At 35.9% G+C, this 27938-nt stretch overlaps 1 protein-coding gene across 1 annotated transcript in view; it reads left to right on the top strand.

The window, feature by feature from the left end:
- The window catches only part of LOC306859711 (cadherin-like protein 26), a 37626-nt gene extending 27189 nt beyond the window's left edge, over nt 1-10437 (top strand). Inside the window, exons 16-22 of the mRNA XM_079400914.1 lie at nt 4252-4335; nt 4426-4461; nt 4556-4648; nt 6239-6322; nt 6413-6448; nt 6543-6635; nt 9642-10437. Coding sequence (XP_079257040.1) covers nt 4252-4335; nt 4426-4461; nt 4556-4648; nt 6239-6322; nt 6413-6448; nt 6543-6635; nt 9642-9848 — 633 coding nt within the window. The 3' untranslated portion in view covers nt 9849-10437. The remainder of the gene's footprint in view (nt 1-4251; nt 4336-4425; nt 4462-4555; nt 4649-6238; nt 6323-6412; nt 6449-6542; nt 6636-9641) is intronic.
- Nucleotides 10438-27938: the final 17501 nt, after the last annotated feature.

A 27938-nucleotide genomic window follows, 5' to 3' on the forward strand; every position in this document is an offset into this window, starting at 1 on the left:
GTGGGGATCTGAAGCTTTAGTGCAAATGATATGTCCAAAAAATTACTCTCTGCTCCGGAATCGAGTAGAGCCTGACAGTCGTAAGTGTGTGTAGCCCATCTTAGTCTTACCGGAAGGAGGGTCGATGATGGTGGTGAGGTCTTCTCTGCGGAAATCCCACCCGACAGTAGCCTCACAGTTACTATCAGGCTTGGTCTTTTAGTGGGCACTTATTCAGGTAATGTCCTGCCCCTCCACAATAAAGACAGAGGCCCTGGGATCTCCGCCTATCCTTCTCCTCCCGGGAAAGCCGAGCCCGCCCCACCTGCATGGGTTCGTGATCGTAGGTAGGACTGACCGCCTCCCCGTTGCTGAACCGCTGACTCTCCGCCCCACCAGGGACTCGGTTGGCCGGAACGCGTCGCTCGATCCTGGAAAGTCGAGCGTCGACTCTTATAGATAAGTCAATAAGTCCATTGAGTGTGGTGGGGAGGTCCAGGACGTAGATCTCCCTTTGGACGCGATCAGTCAGTCCATGCAGGAACATCTCCCACTGCGCCTCCTCGTTCCAGCGACACTCCGCCGCCAGGGTCCGGAATTCGATGGAGTAATCCGATACTGATCTTTCACCCTGACGGAGATCGGCGAGGATTCTGGCCGCCTCCCTTCCGGCGGCGGCGTGATCGAATACTCGCTTCATTTCCTCGGATAGTGCCTGGAACGAGACGCAGCATGGATCCTGATTCTCCCACACCGCTGTTCCCCATAGTGCCGCTCTTCCAGTAAGCAGCGTCAACACAAACGCCACCTTGCTCTGCTCAGTGCCGAATGTTCGGGGTTGTAGAGCGAAGTGCATAGAACACCGAGTGAGGAAGGCTCTACAAAACCTTGGCTCGCCGGAATAAGACTCTGGGACGGGCAGACGAGGTTCCGCCTGGAAGAGGGATTCAGATGGAATGGAGGGAACTGGCGGCGTGGGCGGCACAGTGGGGACTCGCAGTTGTTGGAATTGCTGGGTGAGCTCGGACACCTGCGTCACTAGAGCCTGAATAGCACGGCCCATGTTATTCAGACTTGTCTCCTGGGAATTCATCCTGTCGATGCTCTGGGCGATGAACGCTTCCAAGGATCCAACTGAGGCACCCGCTGCTTCCATTCCTTGGTCAGATCGTTCTGTCATGATGGTAAAGATGAGGAAGCAAGTTGTGAGTGAGAAAGAGAGTTTATTGTAGTCAGAGAATGAGACACCGACAGGAATGCGACGCCGAGGAGTAACGCAGGGACCAGATGAACTACACAGGTGGTTGTGGTGATGAACGGATCCGAAGACAGGTGAGGTACCCAGACACGGGACGTGGAACACAGCAACACCAACACGGAACTCCGACTCACAAAACCAGACAGCAGCACGGATGGGAAATGACGACAGGCACAGGCACAAGACACAGCATGAGGAGATATCAACAACGATCTGACAAAGGAGAGGAGAAACTGGTGAGTATTTATGGGTGAGTAAAGGAGCTGCAGCTGGCGCTGCTAACGACGCTCAGCTGAGTGTAGTGAACGGTGATGGCTCGGCCACGCCCACACACGTACTACACGCACACACATGACAATACACGTGACAAGGAGGAAACAATGAATGAGTGAACCGTGACAGCACTTCTATCTAAAGGCGCGTCTAACGAGGAGATGGTGAATCCTTACTATTTCCCCCGCGGACACATTCATGGTAATTACTTTTGCTGGGGCTTTTGCTTTATTGTGTGTATTTGAAGCAGAACTCTTCATCTGTGCTGACGGCTCTTGACAGTCGCAGCAGCACGGACTCATGTTGTTTCCACCAGCGCGGCAATTTTTCATTGGGACATAAAAAAGTAGGAGCCCGATTTTAAATTAAATTTAAAATAATAATAATAATAATAATTGGGGGCTAAAGGTGTGTGTAATGCAAGGGTTACTGAACATGTACCGAGTAAAATATTACTGAAAATTGATTAGTAATGCCTTACACTACTGCATTACAGCAAATAATAATACGTTACTGTAATGCATTACTTTTGTAACGCCTTACTCCCAACACTGCTTAAAGACTATATAACTTTCTCATCCTCGTGCACTAAAAACGTTGAATAGATGCATTTCTTTATGCATGAAATATTTGAATATAAATTTGTTGTTAATGAGTTGTTAATTGCAGATAAACCATAGTTCTGTCATAATTCTGTTAAACCATTTCTGTTACAAAGTATTGTGGTGCCTTACACAAAAAATAAAAAACATTTGAAGAGTCAGGACTGATGTTTGCTATAGTTAGGCCAGAGCTACTAAAATGTCAGTTTAATCAGTGAATCTTAGATTTTGTATTCTCCTGGGTGCACAAACTGCAGATTATATGAAAATGATAATATAAAAATTAATTATCGGTATTGGTACCGGTATCGGCCATGAGAAGGACTTAAAATTCGGTTAAAATTTTTCATATCGTGCATCCCTAGTAATAATTCACATGATATGCTAACTGCAGCAAAGCTCAGCCTTTTTCACAACATTGTCTGTGCTTTTTTCAACCAGCAATCGGGTGTCAGATCAAGTTTTAGAAGCAATTATTCTTACAACACCAAAGCATCTTACTTGGATGAAAAACTCGCCATTGCCATCAAGCAGGTGATTTTACATTTTCATTTACATTTAGTCATTTAGCAGATGCTTTTATCAAAGCAACTTACAAATGAGGACAATGATTTTGATTGCTTCTATTGTCCTCCTTTGTAAGTTGCTTTGATAAAAGCATCTGCTAAACGACTAAATGTAAATGAAAATGTAAAATATGTAAGTGCTGTGACAAGTCTCGGTTAACCCAACGCAGTACACGTAGCAAGGGTTTTTTATAATGAATAAAAAGAAAACAAGTTGATAGAATAGAAAAAGAATAAGGAATGCTAGTGTTAGAGGGTAATTTTTATTTTGATGTGTGACATAGCAGTGATATCTAAGCGGGTGAGTTGTTTACTTTATATATAATCGATAACATTGTCTTCATTCACGCCGAGAGTTTGCCCGAAAACAAGAGGCGGGATTTATCATGAACCAATCACATTCAATCATAACCGATCATATCCAATCATATCACGATAGAGGCATTGCCTCGCGTGAATTAGGTTATTATGTTACATAAAGACCAGTTTTGTTTTTAATTTTTTTTGCCGCGATTATTGATGTAAATGAATACACTGACTAATAAAGTAAATTGTTCAAACTTAAACTTGAGATTTATACTGAGGCACAGCAGATTTATACTGGGGCACGTGCCCCAGTAAAAGGGGTCTAGCGATGCCCCTGTGTATATGTATTAAGAAAAATATGTTGTTTATATATTACAAATATTTATCTAATATACAATATAAGAATATAAATATATAAATGTATATACATGTAAATATTTTCCAAATATATACTGTATGTGTGTGTATTTATACATACATAATAAATATACACAGTACACACACACATTATATAAACTAATTTTTATTTTGGATGTGATTAATCGCGATTAATCGTTTGACAGCACTAATATATATATATATATATATATATATATATATATATATATATACACATTACTACTCTACTGTCTACTCATTCTTTATTTATATATTTTTTCTTCATTTCACAACTATAATGTTTTAAGATCGTTGTGTTAATGTTATCATTAAGTTATAAAAACGTTCATTTTGAATGATGTCTAATTTTTAAACATGTTAAAAGCTTTATTTGTTTGTTTGTTTGAAATAGTGCTGTCAAAGGATTAATCGTGATTAATCACATCCAAAATAAAAGTTTTTGTTTACACTATATATGTGTACTGTGTATACAAATATGTACACGTTTATACATTATAAAGGAGGGGTTTTCAGTATTATTCATGTTCTTATATTTTATGTTATACATATATAAATATATTTAATATATACACATAACATATTTTTCTTAAATATATATACATGCATGTGTTTTTAGTTATATATATATACATAATAAATATACACAGTATAAACACATATTATGTAAACAAAAATGTTTTATTTTGGATGCAATTAATTGTTTGACAGCACTAGTTTGAACAATAAGGGAATATTCCATTTGATATTTTTTCCAAAATTATGGGAAAGTTACTTGTGTATGTTCTCTAAGCATTTTAAAAAAGTAGTAACATTTAACATGAACAGGAGACATTTTCTTAAAATGATAATTTTGCTTCCTGACATCCAGGTAATACATAAAGGACAGCAGGCCGTTTCACAGGCTCCATCGTCAGTCTACAACCACCAGAAATTCAAACGCTCGACGAACAGAGTGAGTATTAACAGCTACATCAAGATTTCAAAGTGTTGGTCATTTCCCTTGTTTTGTGATGGACTGTTTCTGTTTCTGTATGTTTTTCAGAATTTCACAAGACGAGCATGCAGAATAAATGTTCAGGTAAGAATAAAATGAAAGTAATAATTCACATGATATGCTAACTGCAGCAAAGCTCAGCCTTTTTCACAACATTGTCTGTGCTTTTTTCAACCAGCAATCGGGTGTCAGATCAGGTTTTAGAAGCAATTATTCTTACAACACCAAAGCATCTTACTTGGATCAAAAACTTGCCATTGCCATCAAGCAGGTGATTTTACATTTTCATTTACATTTAGTCATTTAGCAGATGCTTTTATCAAAGCAACTTACAAATGAGGACAATAGTAGCAATCAAAACCAACAAAACATCAATAATATGTAAGTGCTGTGACAAGTCTTGGTTATCCCAACACAGTACAAGTAGCAAGGGTTTTTTATAATGAATAAAAAGAAAACAAGTTGATAGAATAGAAAAAGAATAAGGAATGCTAGTGTTAGAGGGTAATTTTTATTTTGATGTGTGACATAGCAGTGATATCTAAGCGGGTGAGTTGTTTACTTTATATATAATCGATAACATTGTCTTCATTCACGCCGAGAGTTTGCCCGAAAACAAGAGGCGGGATTTATCATGAACCAATCACATTCAATCATAACCGATCATATCCAATCATATCACGATAGAGGCATTGCCTCGCGTGAATTAGGTTACTATGTTACATAAAGACCAGTTTTGTTTTTAATTTTTTTTGCCGCGATTATTGATGTAAATGAATACACTGACTAATAAAGTAAATTGTTCAAACTTAAACTTGAGATTTATACTGGGGCACAGCAGATTTATACTGGGGCACGTGCCCCAGTAAAAGGGGTCTAGCGATGCCCCTGTGTATATGTATTAAGAAAAATATGTTGTTTATATATTACAAATATTTATCTAATATACAATATAAGAATATAAATATATAAATGTATATACATGTAAATATTTTCCAAATATATACAGTATGTGTGTGTATTTATACATACATAATAAATATACACAGTACACACACACATTATATAAACTAATTTTTATTTTGGATGTGATTAATCGCGATTAATCGTTTGACAGCACTAATATATATATATATATATATATATATATATATATATATATATATATATATATATATATATATATATATATATATATATATACACACATTACTACTCTACTGTCTACTCATTCTTTATTTATATATTTTTTCTTCATTTCACAACTATAATGTTTTAAGATCGTTGTGTTAATGTTATCATTAAGTTATAAAAACGTTCATTTTGAATGATGTCTAATTTTTAAACATGTTAAAAGCTTTATTTGTTTGTTTGTTTGAAATAGTGCTGTCAAAGGATTAATCGTGATTAATCACATCCAAAATAAAAGTTTTTGTTTACACTATATATGTGTACTGTGTATACAAATATGTACACGTTTATACATTATAAAGGAGGGGTTTTCAGTATTATTCATGTTCTTATATTTTATGTTATACATATATAAATATATTTAATATATACACATAACATATTTTTCTTAAATATATATATACATGCATGTGTTTTTAGTTATATATATATACATAATAAATATACACAGTATAAACACATTATGTAAACAAAAATGTTTTATTTTGGATGCAATTAATTGTTTGACAGCACTAGTTTGAACAATAAGGGAATATTCCATTTGATATTTTTTCCAAAATTATGGGAAAGTTACTTGTGTATGTTCTCTAAGCATTTTAAAAAAGTAGTAACATTTAACATGAACAGGAGACATTTTCTTAAAATGATAATTTTGCTTCCTGACATCCAGGTAATACATAAAGGACAGCAGGCCGTTTCACAGGCTCCATCGTCAGTCTACAACCACCAGACATTCAAACGCTCGACGAACAGAGTGAGTATTAACAGCTACATCAAGATTTCAAAGTGTTGGTCATTTCCCTTGTTTTGTGATGGACTGTTTCTGTTTCTGTATGTTTTTCAGAATTTCACAAGACGAGCATGCAGAATAAATGTTCAGGTAAGAATAAAATGAAAGTAATAATTCACATGATATGCTAACTGCAGCAAAGCTCAGCCTTTTTCACAACATTGTCTGTGCTTTTTTCAACCAGCAATCGGGTGTCAGATCAGGTTTTAGAAGCAATTATTCTTACAACACCAAAGCATCTTACTTGGATCAAAAACTTGCCATTGCCATCAAGCAGGTGATTTTACATTTTCATTTACATTTAGTCATTTAGCAGATGCTTTTATCAAAGCAACTTAAAAATGAGGACAATAGTAGCAATCAAAACCAGCAAAACATCAATAATATGTAAGTGCTGTGACAAGTCTTGGTTATCCCAGCACAGTACAAGTAGCAAGGGTTTTTTATAATGAATAAAAAGAAAACAAGTTGATAGAATAGAAAAAGAATAGAGAATGCTAGTGTTATAGGGTCATTGTTTTGTGTGTGTGTGTATATATATATATATATATATATATATATATATATATATATACAGTATATACTGTATAATATATAGGTCAATCAATTAAACAAAATAACTAATTAATCGCACATTTTTCTGAAATTAATTGCGATTAATCACGATTAATCCCACCTAACATTAAAGTTTGAAAATATACTTTTATATCGCAATAATTTCACATTCAATCTTCAATTTAATGTACAAACAACATAAAGACAGTATATTTTAAAAATATTTGTTTAATGGCATCTTTTTTATGACTCAAAGTCAATATCTATGATCCCAAAACTACTGATTGGTAGTTTGATAGTTTGATTTCATTATAATGTGTTTACTGAGTTTGGCATTTTAAAAACACTGTCTTAATGCATTAAGCCAGGTTAAGCATATTCCTTATGGGAGGAAAACGCTTTACGCGTAATTAAACGCGTTACGTTCTTATTCTGGACTCATCTGCATGTCTATGCATTGTATGCTTTATTCATAACATGTTTATTGAGTTTGGTCTTTTAAAAACACTGTTTTAATGCATTAAGCCACGTTAAGCATTTTCAAATGTCCCGCCGGAAGTGCCGCTGCTTCCTTTTACAGTGAAATGCCTTCCTTTTACATTGAAAAGTTCACGCACATCCACATATGAAATCACTTGCATATACATATATACACAACTAAAGCATGCGTCTTTCTCATCAGAATTGTATATGTTTGTGAATTTTATTTTGTATGTTTTCGTGAGTGTTTTATGGCTGTGTATGCGCGCATCGAGTTTATATGTATGTGCGAGTATGTATAGGTATGTCTGCATGCAGCGAGTTTATATGTATGTGCGTGTGTTGTTGTGGGTGTATATGCATGGATCGTGTTTATATGTATTAGCGAGTGTCTATAGGTGTATGCATGCGTCAAGTTTATATGTATATGCAAGTTATTCACAAGTGTATATGCATTCATTACTAACATATATTGGTATGGATTTCATATTAGTGTGCACGTGTATTTCATATATATATTTTGAACATCCAATAGTATACATGTATATGCAAGTAATTTATAGGTGTATATGCACGTGTTTTATGTATGTATTGATAAGCGAAGTTTGATTTAATCCTACGTGGCGCCTCATAATAAATTGCTTCTACCAATTATTTGCACTTAGTGTAATAGACACAACTTATTCGAGTCATCCTCATAAAAGCCCTGTAAACACTGTCACAGACACGAAGATACTTCATTTCATCATGCTGAATTCTCACTAACTAGTCATCACGTTTTCAGGCCATTTCAGGCCATTTTTATTTTGATGTGTGACATAGCAGTGATATCTAAGCGGGTGAGTTGTTTACTTTATATATAATCGATAACATTGTCTTCATTCACGCCGAGAGTTCGCCCGAAAACAAGAGGCGGGATTTATCATGAACCAATCACATTCAATCATAACCGATCATATCCAATCATATCACGATAGAGGCATTGCCTCGCGTGAATTAGGTTATTATGTTACATAAAGACCATTTTTTTATTATCGATTATCGATGTAAATGAATACACTGACTAATAAAGTAAATTGTTCAAACTTAAACTTGAGATTTATACTGGCGCACAGCAGATTTATACTGGGGCACGTGCCCCAGTAAAAGGGGTCTAGCGACACCCCTGTGTATGTGTATTAAGAAAAATATGTTGTTTATATATTACAAATATTTATATATAATATACAATATAAGAATATAAATGTATATACATGTACGTAAATATTTTCCAAAATTATACTGTATGTGTGTGTATTTATACATACATAATAAATATACACAGTACACACACACATTATATAAACAAATGTTTATTTTGGATGTGATTAATCGCGATTAATCGTTTGACAGCACTTCAAATATTTACACGTTTATACATTATACAGGAGGGGTTTTCAGTATTTTTCATATTCTTATATTTTATGTTATATATAAATATATTTAATATATACACATAACATATTTTTCTTAAATATGTATACATGCATGTGTTTTTAGTTACATATACATAATAAATATACACAGTATAAACACATATTATGTAAACAAAAATGTTTTATTTTGGATGAAATTAATTGTTTGACAGCACTAGTTTGAACAATAAGGGAATATTCCATTTAATAATTTTTCCAAAATTATGGGAAAGTTACTTTTGTATGTTCTCTAAGCATTTTAAAAAAGTAGTAACATTTAAAAAATGTTAGATGAACGTCCAAGTGAAATGTTTTGGTTCCACTTTTTTTTGATAGTCTACTTCATAACATAGACATTTTACTAACTACAAGTAACTTTGTTACTAAATGTCAAGTATCTCTCAGAGTATTAGACAGAAAGTCAAGGTCAGGATTAATAGAATAAGTTGACATGTACTTGCAAAGTTATTTAGTAGAATGTATGTTGGGGAACATCAAAATAAAGTGTTAGTAGTTACTATGTAGACAGTCTGCTAATATTCCGATGACTTCTAGTTGAGTTGCAAAGTTAAGTATAGTTAGTAGAACATCTAAAGTGGAAATTCGAACAATAGTAAAGAGCAGAAAACTCTAAATGAACTTTTTATTAACATTACTGGAAGAAATTTTGAGAGAACCATTCTGAAAATGTTCCTTGTAAGCTAAGTAAACATTAAGAACTCTAGATCAACAGGATTTTAGATCATCAGTAAATAAATTTTATGGTACTTTTGTTTTTTCCTCCTTCCCCTCAGAAACTACTTGCTCTCCAAGCCCATGATGAGGAACTTTGTATTTACAAACCGCACTGTTACGCAAATGAAGGACAGCCTACAGCCAATGATCAATTGGATGCAATATCAATTCCAGAGGATGACTTTCATCCAGAGATGCTTAAAAATCTGGACAGCAGGTTCAGTCAGCTAGCAACAATTTCCAGACCTGACCTGATGAGAAGGTGACAATTATCTCAGGAAGTGTAGTCCAAATATAAATGTATAGGACAAAATGCAAAAAAAAAAAAAAGTCTTCAAAAGTTTTATTACAGTTCTACAGTATCAGTGATGATAAATATAACTCCATTTGAATTTTCTGAATGCAAAAATCCACAGTGCTTGAAAAGCAACAAAGGAGTAGTATTAATTGTTTGATGAGCTCAGGTTTTTGGCTTTTATTCTGTTCGTTTTCGTTTTGTATTTTTGGCACTTGTGTTCATGGGGAAAAATTTGCAGATATTTAATATAAAAACATATGCTGGTGTAATTATTTGATGAAACCTGCTCTAAGAGTACATGGGTGGGTGGTGATAGTAGGGTTTTTAGCGTTTTTAGTTGCTGTTAAGCGTGTTTGAAGAGAATGTCTATTTTGAGTGTGTCATGCAAACTCCTGATATCTGGGTCTGTTGTTCCCCTGGGCGTGAAACTGCTCTGTTGTTTCAGGTGTTTTTAATCCTTCACTGTAAAAATGTGAAACTCTGACTGTTTTTTAGTATTATTTGTACACTTATTTAAGAATCGATGAACGTTTAATAAAACTCTGTGTTTATTCTACTGAAGCATGACATGCTACCATTTTATTTATTTATTTTTTATTTATTTTTTTGTGTTAGGTTTTATTTTAAAACCTAACACAAAACAACCTGTCTCTCAACCTGTTCAACCCGTTTTTTCTTTTTTAATTTATGTTCAACATACAGCTCTTGAAATAGTTCCCTTTTACATGCCACACAGTAACCGCTTCACAATAGCACTGTTTATCACTTGTTTCCCTCCTGTAACTCAAAAATCTTTAATATTTCCAAAATCTATGAATGCATAAAAGTACCATTAATCAAAAAAATCTATAAGATACATATATGAGTTACATTATGTATTTATTAAAGAGCATTGTATAACATCCAGCACACACACATATATACATGTACAGTATATATATATATATATATATATATATATATATATATATATATATATATTAATGTAATGTGGGGAAGTCGTGGCCTAATGGTTAGAGAATTGGACTCGTAATTGAAAGGTTGCGGGTTTGAGTCTCGGGCCGGCAGGGATTGTAGGTGGGGGGAGTGAATGTCCAGCGCTCTCTCCACCCTCAATACCACGACTGAGGTGCCTTTGAGCAAGGCACCGAACCCACAACTGCTCCCCGGGCGCCGCAGCATAAATGGCTGCCCACTGCTCCGGGTGTGTGTTCACGGTGTGTGTGTGTGTGTGCATTTGTTCACTACTCACTGTTGTGTGTGTGCACTTGGATGGGTTAAACGCAGAGCACCAATTTCGAGTATGGGTCACCATACTTGACAATACGTCACGACTTTTCTATATATATATATATATATATATATATATATACATACATACATACATATACATTTAGGGGTGTGGTCCTATATATATATATATATATATATATATATATACATACAGTATATCTTAAGAAAATATTTACATGTATATATTTATATCACAGATAAATATATTTAATATATAAACGTAACATTTATAACAACATATTTTTATACTTGTATATGTGTGTATTTTTATAGACATAATAAATATACACAGTACATACACATAGTATGTAAACAAAAACTTTTATTTTGAATGCGACTAATCATGATTAACCGTTTGACAGCACTAATATACTGTATATATGTAATCTCATATATTTCACCTATTTACTCTGTTCATTTATTCAATAAATTATTTTTACTCCGTTTACCCGTTTAACTGCACATGCACCAAGTCGTGATGAGGATGCTGATAAAATTATTTACCGCTTGGAAAAGAAAAGATACTCGGCTTTGAAAAAAAAATAATAATAATTTCTTTAGATGCTTACCAACTATATTTATTGTTCCTCTTTCCATAAAATTATGTGCACTGTAATGTCATCTACTTTTCTAAAATATAAAGGACTTTTAAAAACCTGTCCTCTTTAGGATATTCTCAAACCATATGGTTTAACCGAAATTCAGGAAAAAAAGAGAACAAACATGAATGAATGGGAAAGAGGAGGGACGTTTGAACACACATACTTTAAGGATGAAACCCATGAAGAGTTTTATACGCAAAGTCCCATCACTATTTGATGTAGTTGGTTCATCGGGCTTCATTTGTGCAGTGATTCAGTAACTGATCAGTCTTTGATAACTTACAGATTTACTCTATAAATCTGGCAGTGCAGCTGGATGGTATAAAGATCTCAAAACTCGAGACAGTAACACTGTTATGTTTCTATGTGCCACCCACAGACATGCACAAACGGTCATATCTTAAAACAACATGACTTGCAACATGACTTGCAACCTAACAAGATAACTGTAAAATGTAAAACGTAAAATGTAAAACATAAAAATAAGATACGTGGCACAGCGTGAGAGTTGAGGCATTGGGGAATATCTGTACTGTATTATATTATTAGTAATATTATTAGTATTAGTATTAGTATTAGTACTATAAGTATAATTTGTTGTTGTTGTAAAAGTGCATAAAGTTTTCTGTTACAAATAGGGTTAGGCTGTGTTTATAGCTGTATATAAAAAAGTTCTGTGTCTTTGTGTTCTTTCCACTACAGTGTTGTATTTTATTGTTGGCTGTTGAATGATTGTGAAATTTTCGTGACAGTTATCAACATGTACTTTCCATGATATTCACGATAGTTATAAACATGCATGCTATTTAAAATGCACACTTGGTTAAAACAACTATATTACACATTGCAAATAGGTGTACATGATATGAGGAGGTCATTGACTGTTAAAATTCAGGCGACACTTCCCTCTTATGTTTAACAGGGGACATGACACATCAATTTATTCAACATTCGGAGATAAGAAATTGGAGAGGCCATAGGTGGACATATGAGGGTTTCCCCCCTAAAAAAAATATATAATTAAAAAAAACACTGTGTATTGAAAATAATTGAATGATGTATACTCAAAATAACTGCACAAGTAGTAAAACAATACAAATGGGACAAAAAAAAGTGTTTTGAGTCCCCCTCCCTTGCCTCACAGTGGTTTGGCCCACTGCCTGCTTTCCCCCTTTACCTCACTGATACACACACGAGTCTAGAGCAAGAGTTGTGGAACTCCAGTAAGTAGGCTGTCAAGGCTATTTTATTCACTTTAAACATCGGATGAAGTTATTCTTTTCTCTTTAATACAGATGATGCTCAGTCATGACAAAAAAATGATGTGCCAATGTGTGAAGTCCAATACTGATCTACCACTGTGTTGGTTTCGCTCAATATGATGTTAAGTGTTTGTGTTGCTGGACAGATAAAATGACAGAGAAAAGAAGATGGACATAAGAGGATTTTTCAGTGCACCAAAGTGCCAAGTACAAAAAATCCCCATTGTACACTTCTGGCTGCATTATTTGTGTCCCCTTCAAAAATTGCTCTTGATAAATGTTAGGTTTATTGTCCCCACCTCAGCTGTTAGATGAAATTTACACCCATGGGAGTGGCTAATGTTAAAGCAGGACACTGCCTCTCTAACAGGAAATGAAAATAAGTAATCTACTGTTTACTGCCGAAACTCAACAAAACAACTGAGTACTGGTTTACAGTGTAATTTGAATGTGATCAACTGATATTCAGTTGCCGGGTTCTCTGGGCCAGAGCTCATCTCAGATAATCAAGAAGACAGTGGAAATGTGTGCTGTACAGAGACATATACTGCCATTAAGATGATGTCTTTCATGGGAAGTCCATGGCTCTTATATCAAGACAATGCCAGGTCTCATTCTGCATGTGCTACAACAGCGTGGGTTTGTAGACAGAGTGAATGTGCTAGATCTGTCTCTGTCTGAAAATGTATGGCTCATCATGAAAAGGCGAATCAGACAATGACGATCACAGACTGCTGAGCTTCTGAAGTCTTTTATAAAGCGAGACAAGACTTTTGTTTGCAGAACTTTAACAATTAGTATCCTCAATCCCTAAACAATGAAACATTGTAATTAAAAGGAAAGTTGATGTGACACAGTGTTAAGCATGCCTCTGTCCCAACTTTTTTGGAGTGTGTTTGGATCGCACTGTACAGGCGATCAGCAAGCAATCTGGAGCACCATATTTGGTTGAATCTGACGGCAGGGCTTAAAGTTCTCCGGCACCGTGCCAGATCTCCGGCGTGCGGCTGAGAAAAAAAAAAGATATTTCTACATTTAAAAAAAACTTTTTGATATCAGTTTGCGTTCACTAGTTCGCCTACCAATGGTATGAGAGGAACACCGCTTTCACTCTCAACCAAACTAACATTACTAGCTAATCAGAAGTTTTTGCTCTTATAAACAGGAGATGTGCATAATAGTCATCAACTACATAATACATCAACATATTAATATATATGCTATTTGTTGTACATTGCGATTTCAAAATAAAAGTTAACCCTCGCTCTGAATTTGCATGTGAAATTAAATGGATTTAAACGTAATTTAATCACTCTGTAAAGTGAAACAACACCAGGCCATTGGCGCCCTCTGCTAGTAGGATATTTGTTATAATATACCTACCTAATGTAGGTCTGCTTAAAGGAACACTCCACTTTTTTTGGAAATAGGCTCATTTTACAACTCCCCTAGAGATAAACAGTTGAGTTTTACCGTTTTTAATCCATTCAGCCGATCTCCATGTCTGGCAGTAGCACTTTTAGCTTAGCTTAGCATAGATCATTGAATCGGATTAGTATGAAGGTAAAATAATGCCATAAAGATTTGCATGCGCAGGGTAAGATTTGTGAAAGTGTACATAAGACTGTAAGCGTAAATTAAATTTGCATACGCAAGAGAAGCTTTGTAAAGGCGTTTCAAGCGCAAAAACCATGCCAAAAGTGTAAGCACGAAAAAATGGAAGTCATAAGAATGCAAATCATATTTATTTTGTGTTAGCATGAAGATGCAGTTTCACAATACATGAATTACACTTACGAGTAACAGCAAAATGCAGCAAATAATTTTTTCTTGCGCTTGAAATGCGATTTACACCTTTACAAAGCTTCTCTTGCTCATCGGTGCTCAAGTCCTAATTAAAATGAAAACAGGAAATATACAAATAAAATCTAATTCTAAATATTAACAAAAACTATAATAATATGTCAATGATATTAAAATAACACTGGTCCCAATTTCTGCCTGCCGACATTTGAATATGCATTCCTTCCCCTCTCCCTCTCTCTCGTGCGCATGCGTGGGCGTTTGTGGAGTGAGTGTGTGGAGAGCGTGCATTTAATCTGAGCGTCTTTGATTGTAAGTGTGAGCTTGTGGTTGCTGAGCCATAAATAAGTGTGTTTTTTGGAGTGGTATTTTTGTCTGTTTTCATTTAAATTTAATCTTGGTGAGAGTGAGCTCCGGGCCATGTGCTGACTGTTGAGGAAGCATGATGGCCCCGGATTCGCGGGGGTTAAATACACTCACGTGGCATCATGCAGTGAAGGTGGCGTCCGCAGTAAGTGTAGAGGATTGTTGTCTTGCTATAGGGGAACCTGTTGGTTCATAAACGGAGAAACATTAGACAATGTCATTTTTTTAGACGGCATTGAAAGAGGGAGAACAGGTGTAAACAAACCATCAACAACAATTCCTCGCTCAACCAATTCATTAGCTTTATCCACCGCGGTCAATTGAGCCGCCATCTGTGAACACCCGGTCAAGCCAGCCGCCACCTGGATCTCATTACACGTCTGTTTGTGGTATTACAGTACAGAGACACGAAGTGGCCAAAAAGCTGACGAAGACCTATATTTCAGCGGTTATGAATTAAATGTGTCCCAAAACACAAAAGATAAAATATACAGTTATATTATGTTCGAATATATTATACTGTGAAGTTTTCCATAAAAATAAAGTCTGCTAAAATACATTATAGCACTGATTATTTCCTGCTGTTTTCTACATGCATGATTCAAATTCCTTCAGAGTTAATACTTAATTAGAATAATTAGAATAATGCCTGTATAAATATCAAGGAATGGTCAGTGCTATAATGCATTGTGACAGACTTTGCCATTAATTTTCTCCCACATTCTACAGTAAAATCTCATGAAACTTGACACAGACAGAGTCTCGGGTGTCCTGAAGAAGAATTCATTCCAATTTTATTGTTAACTCTGAAGGAATTTGAATAATGCCTGTCTAAATGTCAAGGAGTTCTATAATGCATTGTGACACACTTTGCCATTAATTTTCTCCCAAATTTGACAGTAAAACCCAGGGAAAGTTGACACAGACAGAGTCTTGGTCATTCTGCAAAATAATTTAATGATATTTTCGTATTAACTCTGAAGGAATTTGAATAATGCATGTAGAAAATAGTAGGAAATAATCAGTGCTATAATGTATTTTAGCAGACTTTATTTTAATGGAAAACTACTACGATATATTCAAACATAATATAACTGTATCTTTTGTGTTTTGGGACACATTTAATTCATAACCGCTGAAATATAGGTCTTCGTCAGCTCTTTGGCCATTTCGTGTCTCCATACTGTAATACCACAAACAGACGTGCAACGAGATCCAGGTGGCTCACTTGACCGCGGTGTTCATAAGTGACCAGTTGTTATCACAGTCTCTTTCCCGGTATGGCAAGTTGGTTTCTTCGATTAAAAAAATCCCCATTGGAAGTGCATCTCCAATGTTAAAACATGTCTTTTCATTTAGACGGTTTGCTTTCATGATTGTACAAGATTATACTGAATTGGACCTGACATTTAAATATAGGATTGATGAGTTTGATTATGTTGTCTATGCGGCAAAGGGGAAAATTAAGTGTTTCGCTTACAATAAAGTAGGACATTTAATCCGAGATTGTCCTGAAAAAAAGGAAACATCAATAGCTACACAAAATGCAAATGACAGGACTGTCTTCCTGATGGTAGGAGCTGGAAGAGACTGTGGGAGGGATGGGTGGAGTCTTTCACGATGCTGTTGGTCTTGCTGGAGCATCGTGTAAGGAAAATGTCCAGGATGGAGGGGAGAGGGGCAACGATGATCTTTGCAGCTTTTCACTGTCCGCTGGAGGGTCTTGCGGTCAGCAGCACTGCAGTTCCCGTACCAGACAGTGATGCAGCTGGTCAGCACACTCTCAATGGTGCCTCTGTAGAATATGGTGAGGATGGGTGGAGGGAGACTTGCTCTTTTCAGCCGGCGGAGAAAGTGTAGGCGCTGTTGTGCCTTTTTGGAGAGTGACATGGTGTTGGTGGTCCAGGTGAGATCCTCTGTGATGTGCACCCCCAGGAATTTAGTGCTGCTGACTCTCTCCACAGTCGATGGTCAGTGGGGGGTGGTCAACGCAGTTTCTCCTGAAGTCCATCACAACCTCCTTTGTCTTATCCACATTGAGGGACAGATTGTTAGTGCCACACCATTCAGCCAGCTGTGCCACTTCCTCTCTGTAGTGCATTTCATCGTTGTTGCTGATGAGACCTACCACTGTTGTGTCATCAGCAAACTTGATGATGTGGTTGGAGCTGAACTTGGCAGTGCAGTCGTGGGTCAGCAGTGTGAAGAGCAGCGGGCTAAGCACACAGCCTTGTGGGGTACCTGTGCTCAGTGTGGTAGTGCTCGAGGTGTTGTGGCCGACACGAACTGACTGAGGTCTTCCGGTTAGAAAGTCCAGGATCCAGTTACAAAGGGAATTGTTAAGGCCCAGCAGGTTTACTTTATTTATGAGCTGTTGTGGGATTATTGTGTTGAATGCCGAGCTGAAGTCAATGAACAGCATCCTGTTGTGTGACAAGAATTTTGAAGATACACTTAAATTTTTTGGGAAATCATTTAGAGCCACAAGGAATTATTTTCAACCGTTGAGACAGTGGTGGGATTTTGGAAAAGTACGAATTAACAGCACACTCAAAATATCATTGTACAGGTGTCAAGAGATATGAAAACCTTGGAGGCATCAATAATAAAGCTTCAGGAGTTAGTTGAATTAACTGGGGAGAAGAGTTATTTGGAATCTCTTTCAATGAAAAAGACCCAACTTAATGACCTTGACCAAAAAAAAAAAAAACACATGATGCCACAATAATGGTGGTCAGTGCTTATTTTAGTTGGGCTCTTTCAGTGTTGAAGATAAAGAATCGCATCAGCTCAGGCTTTTAGACATGAACACTTATCATGTAATCCGCAACAGTGGTGACAATAATTATTTATACTGCAGTGCATGATGGGAGTTTTTACTATGGTCTTACCCAGCATGCATTGCAGCACAAAGCATTTTGTTGATTGTCACCATTGTTGAGATTCATATGCTGGTTCTTGATGTCTGTGTATCTACATAATACAGATGTTTGACATTTGTTGTGCATTAGATTGTCTTAAAGTCATTTACAATAACTATTAGAGCAGCACTTTGTATGCCATCTGTAGCTTCACAGGGTTGATTATGCAAAACCTAAAATTTACTTGTAATGAAATCAGTTCATGATGACTATCTCATTATAAAAGCAACTAACGCATGCTTAATGTACAACACCACATGCATTGCTACGTAGAGAGATCTAAAGCGGGAGTCAAGGGTCAAGAGCCCAACTAGAGCAAACACTGCTCTCGATGATGGTGGCATCATTTTAACCCATAAAACATCAACATCTGATCCTCTGTAATTCCCAGTAAGAGCTTATGTAGATGTGTGACAGAAATTAAGTCAGTCTGGTTAGTAATGAGTGAAGCTGGTGATGTTGTTTGTGGAGTTGTTTAATTAACTTCTGCTGAGATTGAGAGATTTAATGTTTCATTTTATTTCAGTTGATTTCATCTAAGGCTGTGGCTGAAGTCAGTTGTAGTTCTTGTGTTTCTTGTGTTAGATGTAATTGATAGTTAATCATTTCACATTACATCAGGAAACAAACAAACTAGTTAATTAAAAGTTAAATCATAAATAATGTTTCTGCCAGACTAAATTAAGGTACTTTAACTCTGACATTATGAATAAAGAATGCTTTTTGTAATTGCACCAATACACTACTGAGGATTCTTTGGTGAGCAAGTGATGTAATGATAAATTTCTCCAAATCTGTTCCCATTAACATATAAACTAATGCTGTCAAATGATTAATCATAAAAGTTTTTGTTTACAAAATATATGTATGTGTACTGTGTTTATTTATTATGTGTATATAAATACACACAAATTCAGTATATATGTAGAAAATATTTACTTGTATATACATTTATATATTTATATTATTTTATTTTATATTGTATATAAATATATTTAATATATAAACAACATATTTTTCTGAAATATATACACATGCATGTGTTTGTATTTATATATACACATAATAAATATACACAGTACACACACATACTGTATATTATGTGAACAAAAACCTTTATTTTGGATGAGATTAATCACGATTAATTGTTTGACAGCACTAATATAAACTCATCTAATTGGATGGTGTGAGTAAATTTTTGTGTGAACAATTTTTTTTAAACACTGCAAAATGTATTCAATGGGGCTGATAACTTTGTGAAAGTGTGAAAACATCTGATTTTAGAAATACTCTCTTTTTTCATTTCAGCTACATGCTTAATTGCTGTTCTGAGTTCTCACAATTCTGCAAAAAAAATATTGCAATGAATGAGGCCCTTGGTCATCTCATCACAACAAATATGTAAAATCCAGGAACAGACTGTATGGTAATTCCATCACACAACCCACAGTAACTGTTTTTCAGGAATGTTTGATTTTGTGCATTTTAATAATAATAATAATAATAATGAGTTCAACTCATACTTATATCAAACACCCTTTGTTGCCTTGAATAACTTTTAATCTAAATCGGGATGTTTTTATGAAGGTGTCTTCCAGTATAGGTTTTCACAAAACTGATTATTTCAACATAAACAATATAAATGTCTACAAATGTAACCTCAAGCCCAAGGTTACATCACAAATCATAAGTAACAATAAAACTCTTCGTGTTCTTTGACAACTGGGGTAAATTAGAACATTCTGGGAAATATTTTGTTGTTTAAAAGTTCAATGTAGTAACATTTAAAGAAATGTTAGATGACTACCAAACATTTTATTTTGAGTCACTTCAGGCATTCTACTAACTATAAACAATTTTGGAACTACATGTCAACTAACTTTAATTAGAGTATTAGTTAGGGTGACCATGCATGTCATTATTAAAAAATGGCACGCATGGTCACCCTAGTATTAGTAGACTGTTAGGTTAGGGTTAGTAGAAGAAGTTGGCATGTACTTGTAGAATTACTTGCAGTCAGTAGAATGTCTGTTGGAGGATCATCAAAATGCTGTTTTAACAGATATTAAACAAACAATTTACTAATACTCTAATGACTGCTAGTTGGCATGTAGTTTCAAAATTAGTTAAAGTTAGCAGAATGTATAAAAAGTGGATTATAAAACATTGTTTCAGATATAAAACCTTTAATGAATGATTCATAAGTAATGATTTTGTACTAATGCTTTGAGAACAATAGTAATCCACAGAGAACTTTTGAACATTTTATTAACATTACTGGAAACATTAAGTTCTGACAATGTTCCTCGTTAGCCGAGTAAACATTAAGAACTTTAGATCAATAGGTTTTTTAGATCTTGTAAAATAAATTTGGTTAATGGTTTCCAAATGTCTGATTGAGGATGGTGAATAATATTCATGGTGCTTTTGTTTTTTGTCTTCAGAAACTATTTGCTCTCCAAACCTGTGATGAGGAGCTTGGTATTAATGAACCGCACTGTTACACAGATGAAGAACAATTTTTAGCCAACAATGAACTGGATGCAATATCCATTCCTGCAGATGCTATAAAATCTGGCTGCGTGTGTAAAACACAAATACAAAGCAAGTGTGTTGCATTTTTTCAGAATCTTTTGAAATATTATGACAATGTCATGACTGTTTTTGAATGCTGGAAATTCAATTAAATTTCTATTACAACAAAGTGTACAACAGTTATCTTTAAAAAAAAAAAAAAACATTTACATGAATTATGTACAGTCAATGAGCTTAATAATTTCAAAAAAAAATTATTACACAAAAGCATGGTGGTGTAATGAATTTATTTTTTATTTTATTTTTTATTTTTTGTTAAAACCTTCTCTTGTACATGGGTGGATAGTGATAATAGAGTTTTTATTTGCTGATAAGCAGTTTCACAACCGTGCATTTTACAGAATGATTTGTTTACAGTATGTAATTATTTTTAGTTTTGTAAGTGGCCAAAAAGGAGTCTTCAACTTTATATATAGTCTCTATTTATTAAATGGATTTTGGGGGCAATCTGTGATAAAAATGTAATAATACGTAACAAATTAGTTTAAACGGTTAGTTCACCCCAAAATGAAAATTCTGTCATTAATTACTCACCCTCATGTTGTTCCAAACCCGTAAGACCTTCGTTCATCTTCACAAAGTAAGATGTTTCTGATGAAATCAGAGAGCTATCTGACCCACCATAGACAGTAACACAACTGAAATGTTCCCAGGTCCAGAAACATAGTAAATACATCAGTAAAACAGTCCATGTGACATCAATGGCTCAACTTCAGTTTTGCTATGCTACAAGAATACTTTTTTTGCGCAAAGAAAACAAAAATAGCATTATTTACTCAACCATTCTTCTCCCCTGAGTTATGTTGTCCACCATTTTAGAGAGTATCACAACGCATAAACACTCTTTCCCCGAAGCGTAAACAACGCTTAATACGCAGATTACGCTCATGCATGCGCTTCCCCCCACGAACGTAAACAACACTGATTATGTGAAACATGTTCTTAGGTACTATATAATATATATATATTAGTGCTGTCAATCGATAAAAAAATGTAATCGCGTTAATCACAGTCATGAACTTTGATTAATCGCAAAAAGGAAACAGAACCCTTCACACCTCCGTCAGGTATGAGACATTATCCTTATTATTCTTTTTCAGAATTAATTTTTTTATTATTCTATTATTTAATTTTTTTTTTCAGCCATTATCAAATAAAACTTTTACCAAGCCACATCGCTTCAATCCCAGTACACATTTACCCAACTATTATCAAAAGCATTTCTAAATAAATACAACACAACATTTTCTTGCGACCTTACATTAAGTATTATGACAAAATGCATTATGAAGAAGAATTGGACCTGTTCTGCAGGTGCGTTAGAGCTAACATTAGCATCATGCTACATAAGACAATTTATGAGATTAATAGTACACTTTTACTGAGAACTCACTTTAAACCACCATCAAGTGTTTGTAATAGCTTCCTTTTGCGATCACGTGTATATACATACTGTAATGAGGGGTCTGAGGCAGAGGGAGCCATTTGCAGCTTTATTGATAAGACAGGGTCAAACAGGCGGAGATCAGTCAACAGCGACAGGGGTGTCAAAGATAAATCAGAATCCATAAACGATATCCAGGCTAGAGTCAGGGCAGGCGGCAGACAGGGGAAGTAAACAACAGTCCAGAGATCAAGTCACAAAGGCAGGTAGCAGGGAATCACAGAGTCGGATAAACAGTCCAAGGTCGTAAACGGGAGATCAATAAACAAGGAATAAACGCTTAGTAGTGTAGCCGGGGCAATACAAGACTTTGCGGTGAGTTGTTGGATATTGCAGCTTATATGGGTAACGGTGATGGGAAACACCTGTGCCGCAATCAGTCTCAGGGCATTGTGGGAAATGCAGTTCCATTAATATTCCGGTGATGGTGCCCTCCGGTGGTGTTCAGGGTGGGCCACAGAGGCCGAGTTTGTGACACATACATATATATATATATATATATATATATATATATATATATTCCCACCCCTCCGTTCCCCCTCAAAATTAATGAGTGCTTGATGCCCCTGGGAGCAATATCTAAAGTGCTAGAAAAGAGAGAGTCCATAGTTTCTGTTACACCACCAGTTTTTTCGGTAACACTTTAGAATACTGTTCCAGCATTAATGAATAACTACACAAGAACACATGAGAAACGCAATATTAGCACTCTGGTAACTATTAGTAACTAACAAGAAACTCTGATTAATTAATTAGTAAGTAATAGTGTAGTCGAATGTGGTAGTTCACTATTAGCTAATCAGTAATTATTATTTTTTCATACCTCCCTAAGAACTAGTAAGAACTACTGTATACAGGTTCATAATAAATGTGAATAATACATAATGAATAATTAATTCTAAAGTAAAGGTCATGGTAACCCACCAGTAATGACTCGAGTATTACCAAATTCTTCAGAAGGAATTACAAATTATTTAGATCAGTATTCTAAAGTGAAGATCATGATAACTCCTTAGTAACGACTGAAGTCATTGTAAACTTTTAAGGTTTTTCTAAGGTTTTGGTTAGAAATTCATTTTGCTAGATTTGGTAACACTTAAATCATTACTAGTGAGTTACCGTGATCTTCACTTTAGAATACTGATCTAAATAATTAGTAGTTTCTTCAGAAGGATGTAGTAACACTTGAGTCATTACTATCCAAAACCTTACATATATCTCAAAAGCTTACAATGATGCTTTTCACTTTAGAATACTGATCCAAGTAGTTAGTAGTTCCTTTAAAAGAATTTGATCATTCTTGAGTCATTATTAGTGGGTTACCATGATCTTCATTTTAGAATTAATTATACATTATGCATAATTCACATTAATTATGACACTGTATACAGTAGTTCTTAGTAGTTCTCCAGGATATATATATAAAAAAATAGTAGTTATTGATTAGCTAACATTGAACTACCAGTTTCAACTGAGCGCTATTGCTTATTAAATCAATAATTAGAGTTTATTGTTAGGTAATAGTAGTTACTACAATGTTAATAGTGCATTAGTGACTTGTTCCTGTGTAGTTATTCATTAACAAAGGATTAGTATTCTAAAGTCTTACCGGTTTTTCTGATCTATTGGAAATGCTGAGGAATTTAGATAAGTCAAGAAGATTACTTACAAAGCAGTATTTTGTGGTAGAAGTGATGGTTCTACCATATTTATAACAAGGAGTTGAATTTACAGCTTTAGCTATATGGAGTACACAACAGACTAGATAATGATCTGAGATATCATCGCTTTGCTGCAGAATTTCAACACCATTAACATAAATTCCATGCGAAATTATTCAATCTAGAGTAAGATTTCAACAATGAGCAGGTCCTGACATGTGTTGTCTAACCCCATTGAGTTCAGAATGTTTATAAATGCTGATCCCAATGCATCTTTTTCATTATCAACATGGATATTAAAATCACCAACAATTAAGACTTTATCTGCAGGCAGCACTAACTCAATTTAAAAAAAATCGCCAAATTCTGTAATAAAGTCTTTATGGTGCCCTGCTGGTGTAACCGGTATAATCTGTGTTGTGTGTTTTTTTTTTTAGATGGAATAACCACACGGACATCAGCTGATGGTTCAACTCTTCTTTTAATCTGATAAGACATAAAAGTATGTATACGGTGTGAATTCGCCCTTTCTCCGTTTCTGTAACATGAATGTAAAGTGCAATGTAATCAGCACATGCTTCAAGTTCACATCGGACAGAAAACTGATCAAACTTGATGGAAATATGAAAATAATCAAATATATAGGTAAAATAATGTCACAGATATGATTTAAATTACACATTTAAGTACAAAAGTAGTTCAAAAGAAAAAGATTAAATTAGATTAATCAGAGCTCATTAAAAAACCCACCTCTCCCATCCAGAGACAATGCAGAAAGGGAAGAGGAGGTGCAAAGAGAGGAAATTAAGTTCAACATTGCAGTCAGAAATTTAAAGGGGCAGGTGCACTGCACACACATAGACAGGCATATCAGGTACACATTTGAAAATGTTTTGTGTGTAATTCTAAATTCACATGAACATAATACTTTCTGTACCTGTTACACTGGCCTGTATACAGTAGCCACAGTAACATCAATTAAATTGTTACTCTTAAATTGATCTGGATGTTTTTGTATTTTCTAGTTCGGAGAACAGACACAGTCTCTATAGAGTGATATCTAGGAGTCTCTATGTGCTGAGAATAAACTGATTAAATGGCCTATAGGATGCCATAAAGTAAATTTACTGCGATTAAATTCTGTCATAATTTATTAACCCTGATGTCATTCCAAACCGGTATGACTTTCTGGTATGAAGATATTTTGTAGGATGCTGTTAACTCAAATATCCTGGTTACGCTTGACCTCTATTGTACTGTAAAAAACACTTCTAAAGCAAATCAAATGATCTTCTTTTATTTTCCACAGAATATAATTCATACAGGAAAGACATTAATGCCAGACTTTGTTTCCCTGTGTCTTGTGTCAGCAATTCCTTAGTTTGTTATATTAAAGTTTCAGTTTGAAAGAAGGTGTTTAGAAATTGGAATCCCAACTCCTGGACATAAAGCTTCTGCTCAAAGGATGGAGGCATTGGTTGGAGGGTGTCCAAGAACCATTTATGATGTTAACTGATCACAAGAACCTAGAGTATCTTTGGGAAGCCAAAAGACTGTCTCCGTCAGGTAAGTTGGGCTTTATTTTTCGCCCGCATTAATTTCCTATCATCCAGTCCCCAAGAATATCAAAGCAGATGCTCTTTCCCATCTCCACACTCCTGAAGAATCCACTGAAGAACCCAAGCCCATCTTGCCATTCACTCTGTTTGTGAACTGTATCCAGTGCTCTCAAGATCAACCCACCTCTTCCAATACCTCCAAAGCTCCTCTGTTGGGATGTCTCCAAGATCTCCAGTATGTACCGCAATATTCCCACCACACTCCACTAATCCACTCTCAACATTCATCTCTGGGCACTGGTCACCCAGGGAACAAACCCTATTTCTTCTGGTGGCCCAACATGGCCAGGAATGTTTGAAGATTTGTACGTGGTTGCTCTGAATGTGCCATCTCGAAGAGCCCACATCATCTTCCAGCAGGCAAGCCCAGGATCTTATTAAGAGTCCTCATGGTCTTGGTGAATGAGAACCTCGAGTTGCAACATGAGTCTGCCACACGAAAAACTTCCTCTAGCTTCAGGTGATCTGTGACCTAAATTGTTCTGTGGCTTACTTAGGCGGGATGTTCTCCAAAGCAATCCTCAGGCTCTCTTGGATCAGGAGATGCCAATGATGGAATGGTGATATACCGCTGTAAGTTCTTCTGCATGGATGGATACCATGGTGGTCCAAAGCTGTACTCTGCCTGAGCAGGTCTCAGTGATGTATATTCAGACTGGATAGGTTCAGGTTGGTCTCCAAACTGGGCTGAAAAATTGTGCTCTCACCACTGGAGGGTATGTTCATTCGCCCCAAATGTTCAGTTAGGTCAGGGCACTCGTCCATCAAAGTTGGACTCAGTGCGACCTGAGAGAAGGAGCATTGGGATGGTCGTGGGGGAGTGGTTAGGTTGGGTGGAACTTTCTATTCAGGTTTAAGTTCCTCCAACTCCTGATGAAGTGCTGCATTATATTGCTTCATCTGCAGCAACAAGAATGTGAGCTCTGGCAGCTGCTTTACTTGATGTCATAATGCACTCTTCTCTCTCTGAGTTTGTCTGATGTACCTTCTCACTGGTCTGTGAGGATCCACTCTGGATTTCCTGAACTCTTCTTCTGCTCTGGTTTGCTTGGTGGGCACCCATGAGACATCGGTCCACTGAGCTCATAGTCTGCTAAGCGAGCTGGTGGGTTCATTATTCTCCTATGTGGTACAATGGGAGCATCCTTCACTGGATGAGATATCCTTAGCTGCAGCCAATCATTCCTCTGGCTTGAAGGACCATGTAAAAAAACTTGGGATGTAAAAATCCTTTCTATTCTGGTTTGGATGGGTTGAACGCCTTTCAGACCCCTTGTTTTGTGGGGCTTATAACAGTTAATGTAATGTTAATGTTTCTGATATATAAGGAAAAGAGTACCCCCAATGTTTTTATTTTATTTTATAGGAGTTAAATTTGATAGTTATGTGTTCTAAATTCATGATGGGTTTAATGTATAAAATGTGATTTAAAGCTCAAGTAGGCAACTGTAGAGGCTCTAGCAGAAGAAAGGTGCAAGGGAAAGGGAAGTGGTGTGTGGCCAAGTATGTGTGCTCTGCATTTAACCCATCCAAGTGTACACACAGTAGTGAACACACACCCGGAGCAGTGGGCAGCCAATGCTGCGGCGCCCGGGGAGCAGTTGGGGGTTCGGTGCCTTGCTCAAGGGTCTCACCTCAGTCGTGGTATTGAGGGTGGAGAGAGTGTTGGTTATTCACTCCCCCCACCTACAATCCCTGCCAGACCTGAGACTCGAACCCACAACCTTTAGGTTACAAGTCCAACTCTCTATCCATTAGGCCATGACTGCCCCAACGTTTTCAAGCGAGGATTAGAAACAGAACTGTTTGTGATGTTAGTGAATGTACGCAGAGTCTAGTGTGTGCTGTGAATAAGCACTTCTGTGATGTAGGCTGAGAAAACGAAAATGATTAAATAAACCCCTAAAGCTATGCACGCCTGGAATTTCATTCATTTTGGCATGCAACATTCTTATATGAGGAGTCAGCAAAGGAATAGACTAGAAAGCTGCCTATGACAGTACACTGGAAAATCTACCTGATGCATGGACTTTTACAATAGTTTTCAATGTAATAGTCTAGAAAGATAAGCTTAAAATAAACTATAACATGCAAGTTCTAAATAGCATTTGACTACAAATAAACCACCAATAAAACTGGGCCTTTTTTATTGAAGCAATCCAAGTGCCTGAAATTCAGTGCCCACTGACTTCTGCCTATGGTGGAAACAGTAAAATCACCATTATAGAATTTATATTTATATGTCTTTGGTTTCGTATAGTAAAGTGGGCAGTTATGGCCTAATGGTTAGATGGTCAGACTTGTAACCTGAAGGTTGTGGGTTCGAGTCTCAGTATAGAAATTGTAGGTGGGGGAGTGAATGAACTGCCCTCTCCTTCCACCTTCAATACCATGATTTGAGCAAGGAACCAAACCCCCAAATTGTTCCCCGGGCACTACAACAATAAGACTGAAATTCAGTCTACAAGGGCCATTAAAAACATTTAATTGTA

The sequence above is a fragment of the Barbus barbus genome, assembly GCF_936440315.1.
Source record: "Barbus barbus genome assembly, chromosome: 40".
In the NCBI taxonomy this organism is placed as follows: domain Eukaryota; kingdom Metazoa; phylum Chordata; class Actinopteri; order Cypriniformes; family Cyprinidae; genus Barbus; species Barbus barbus.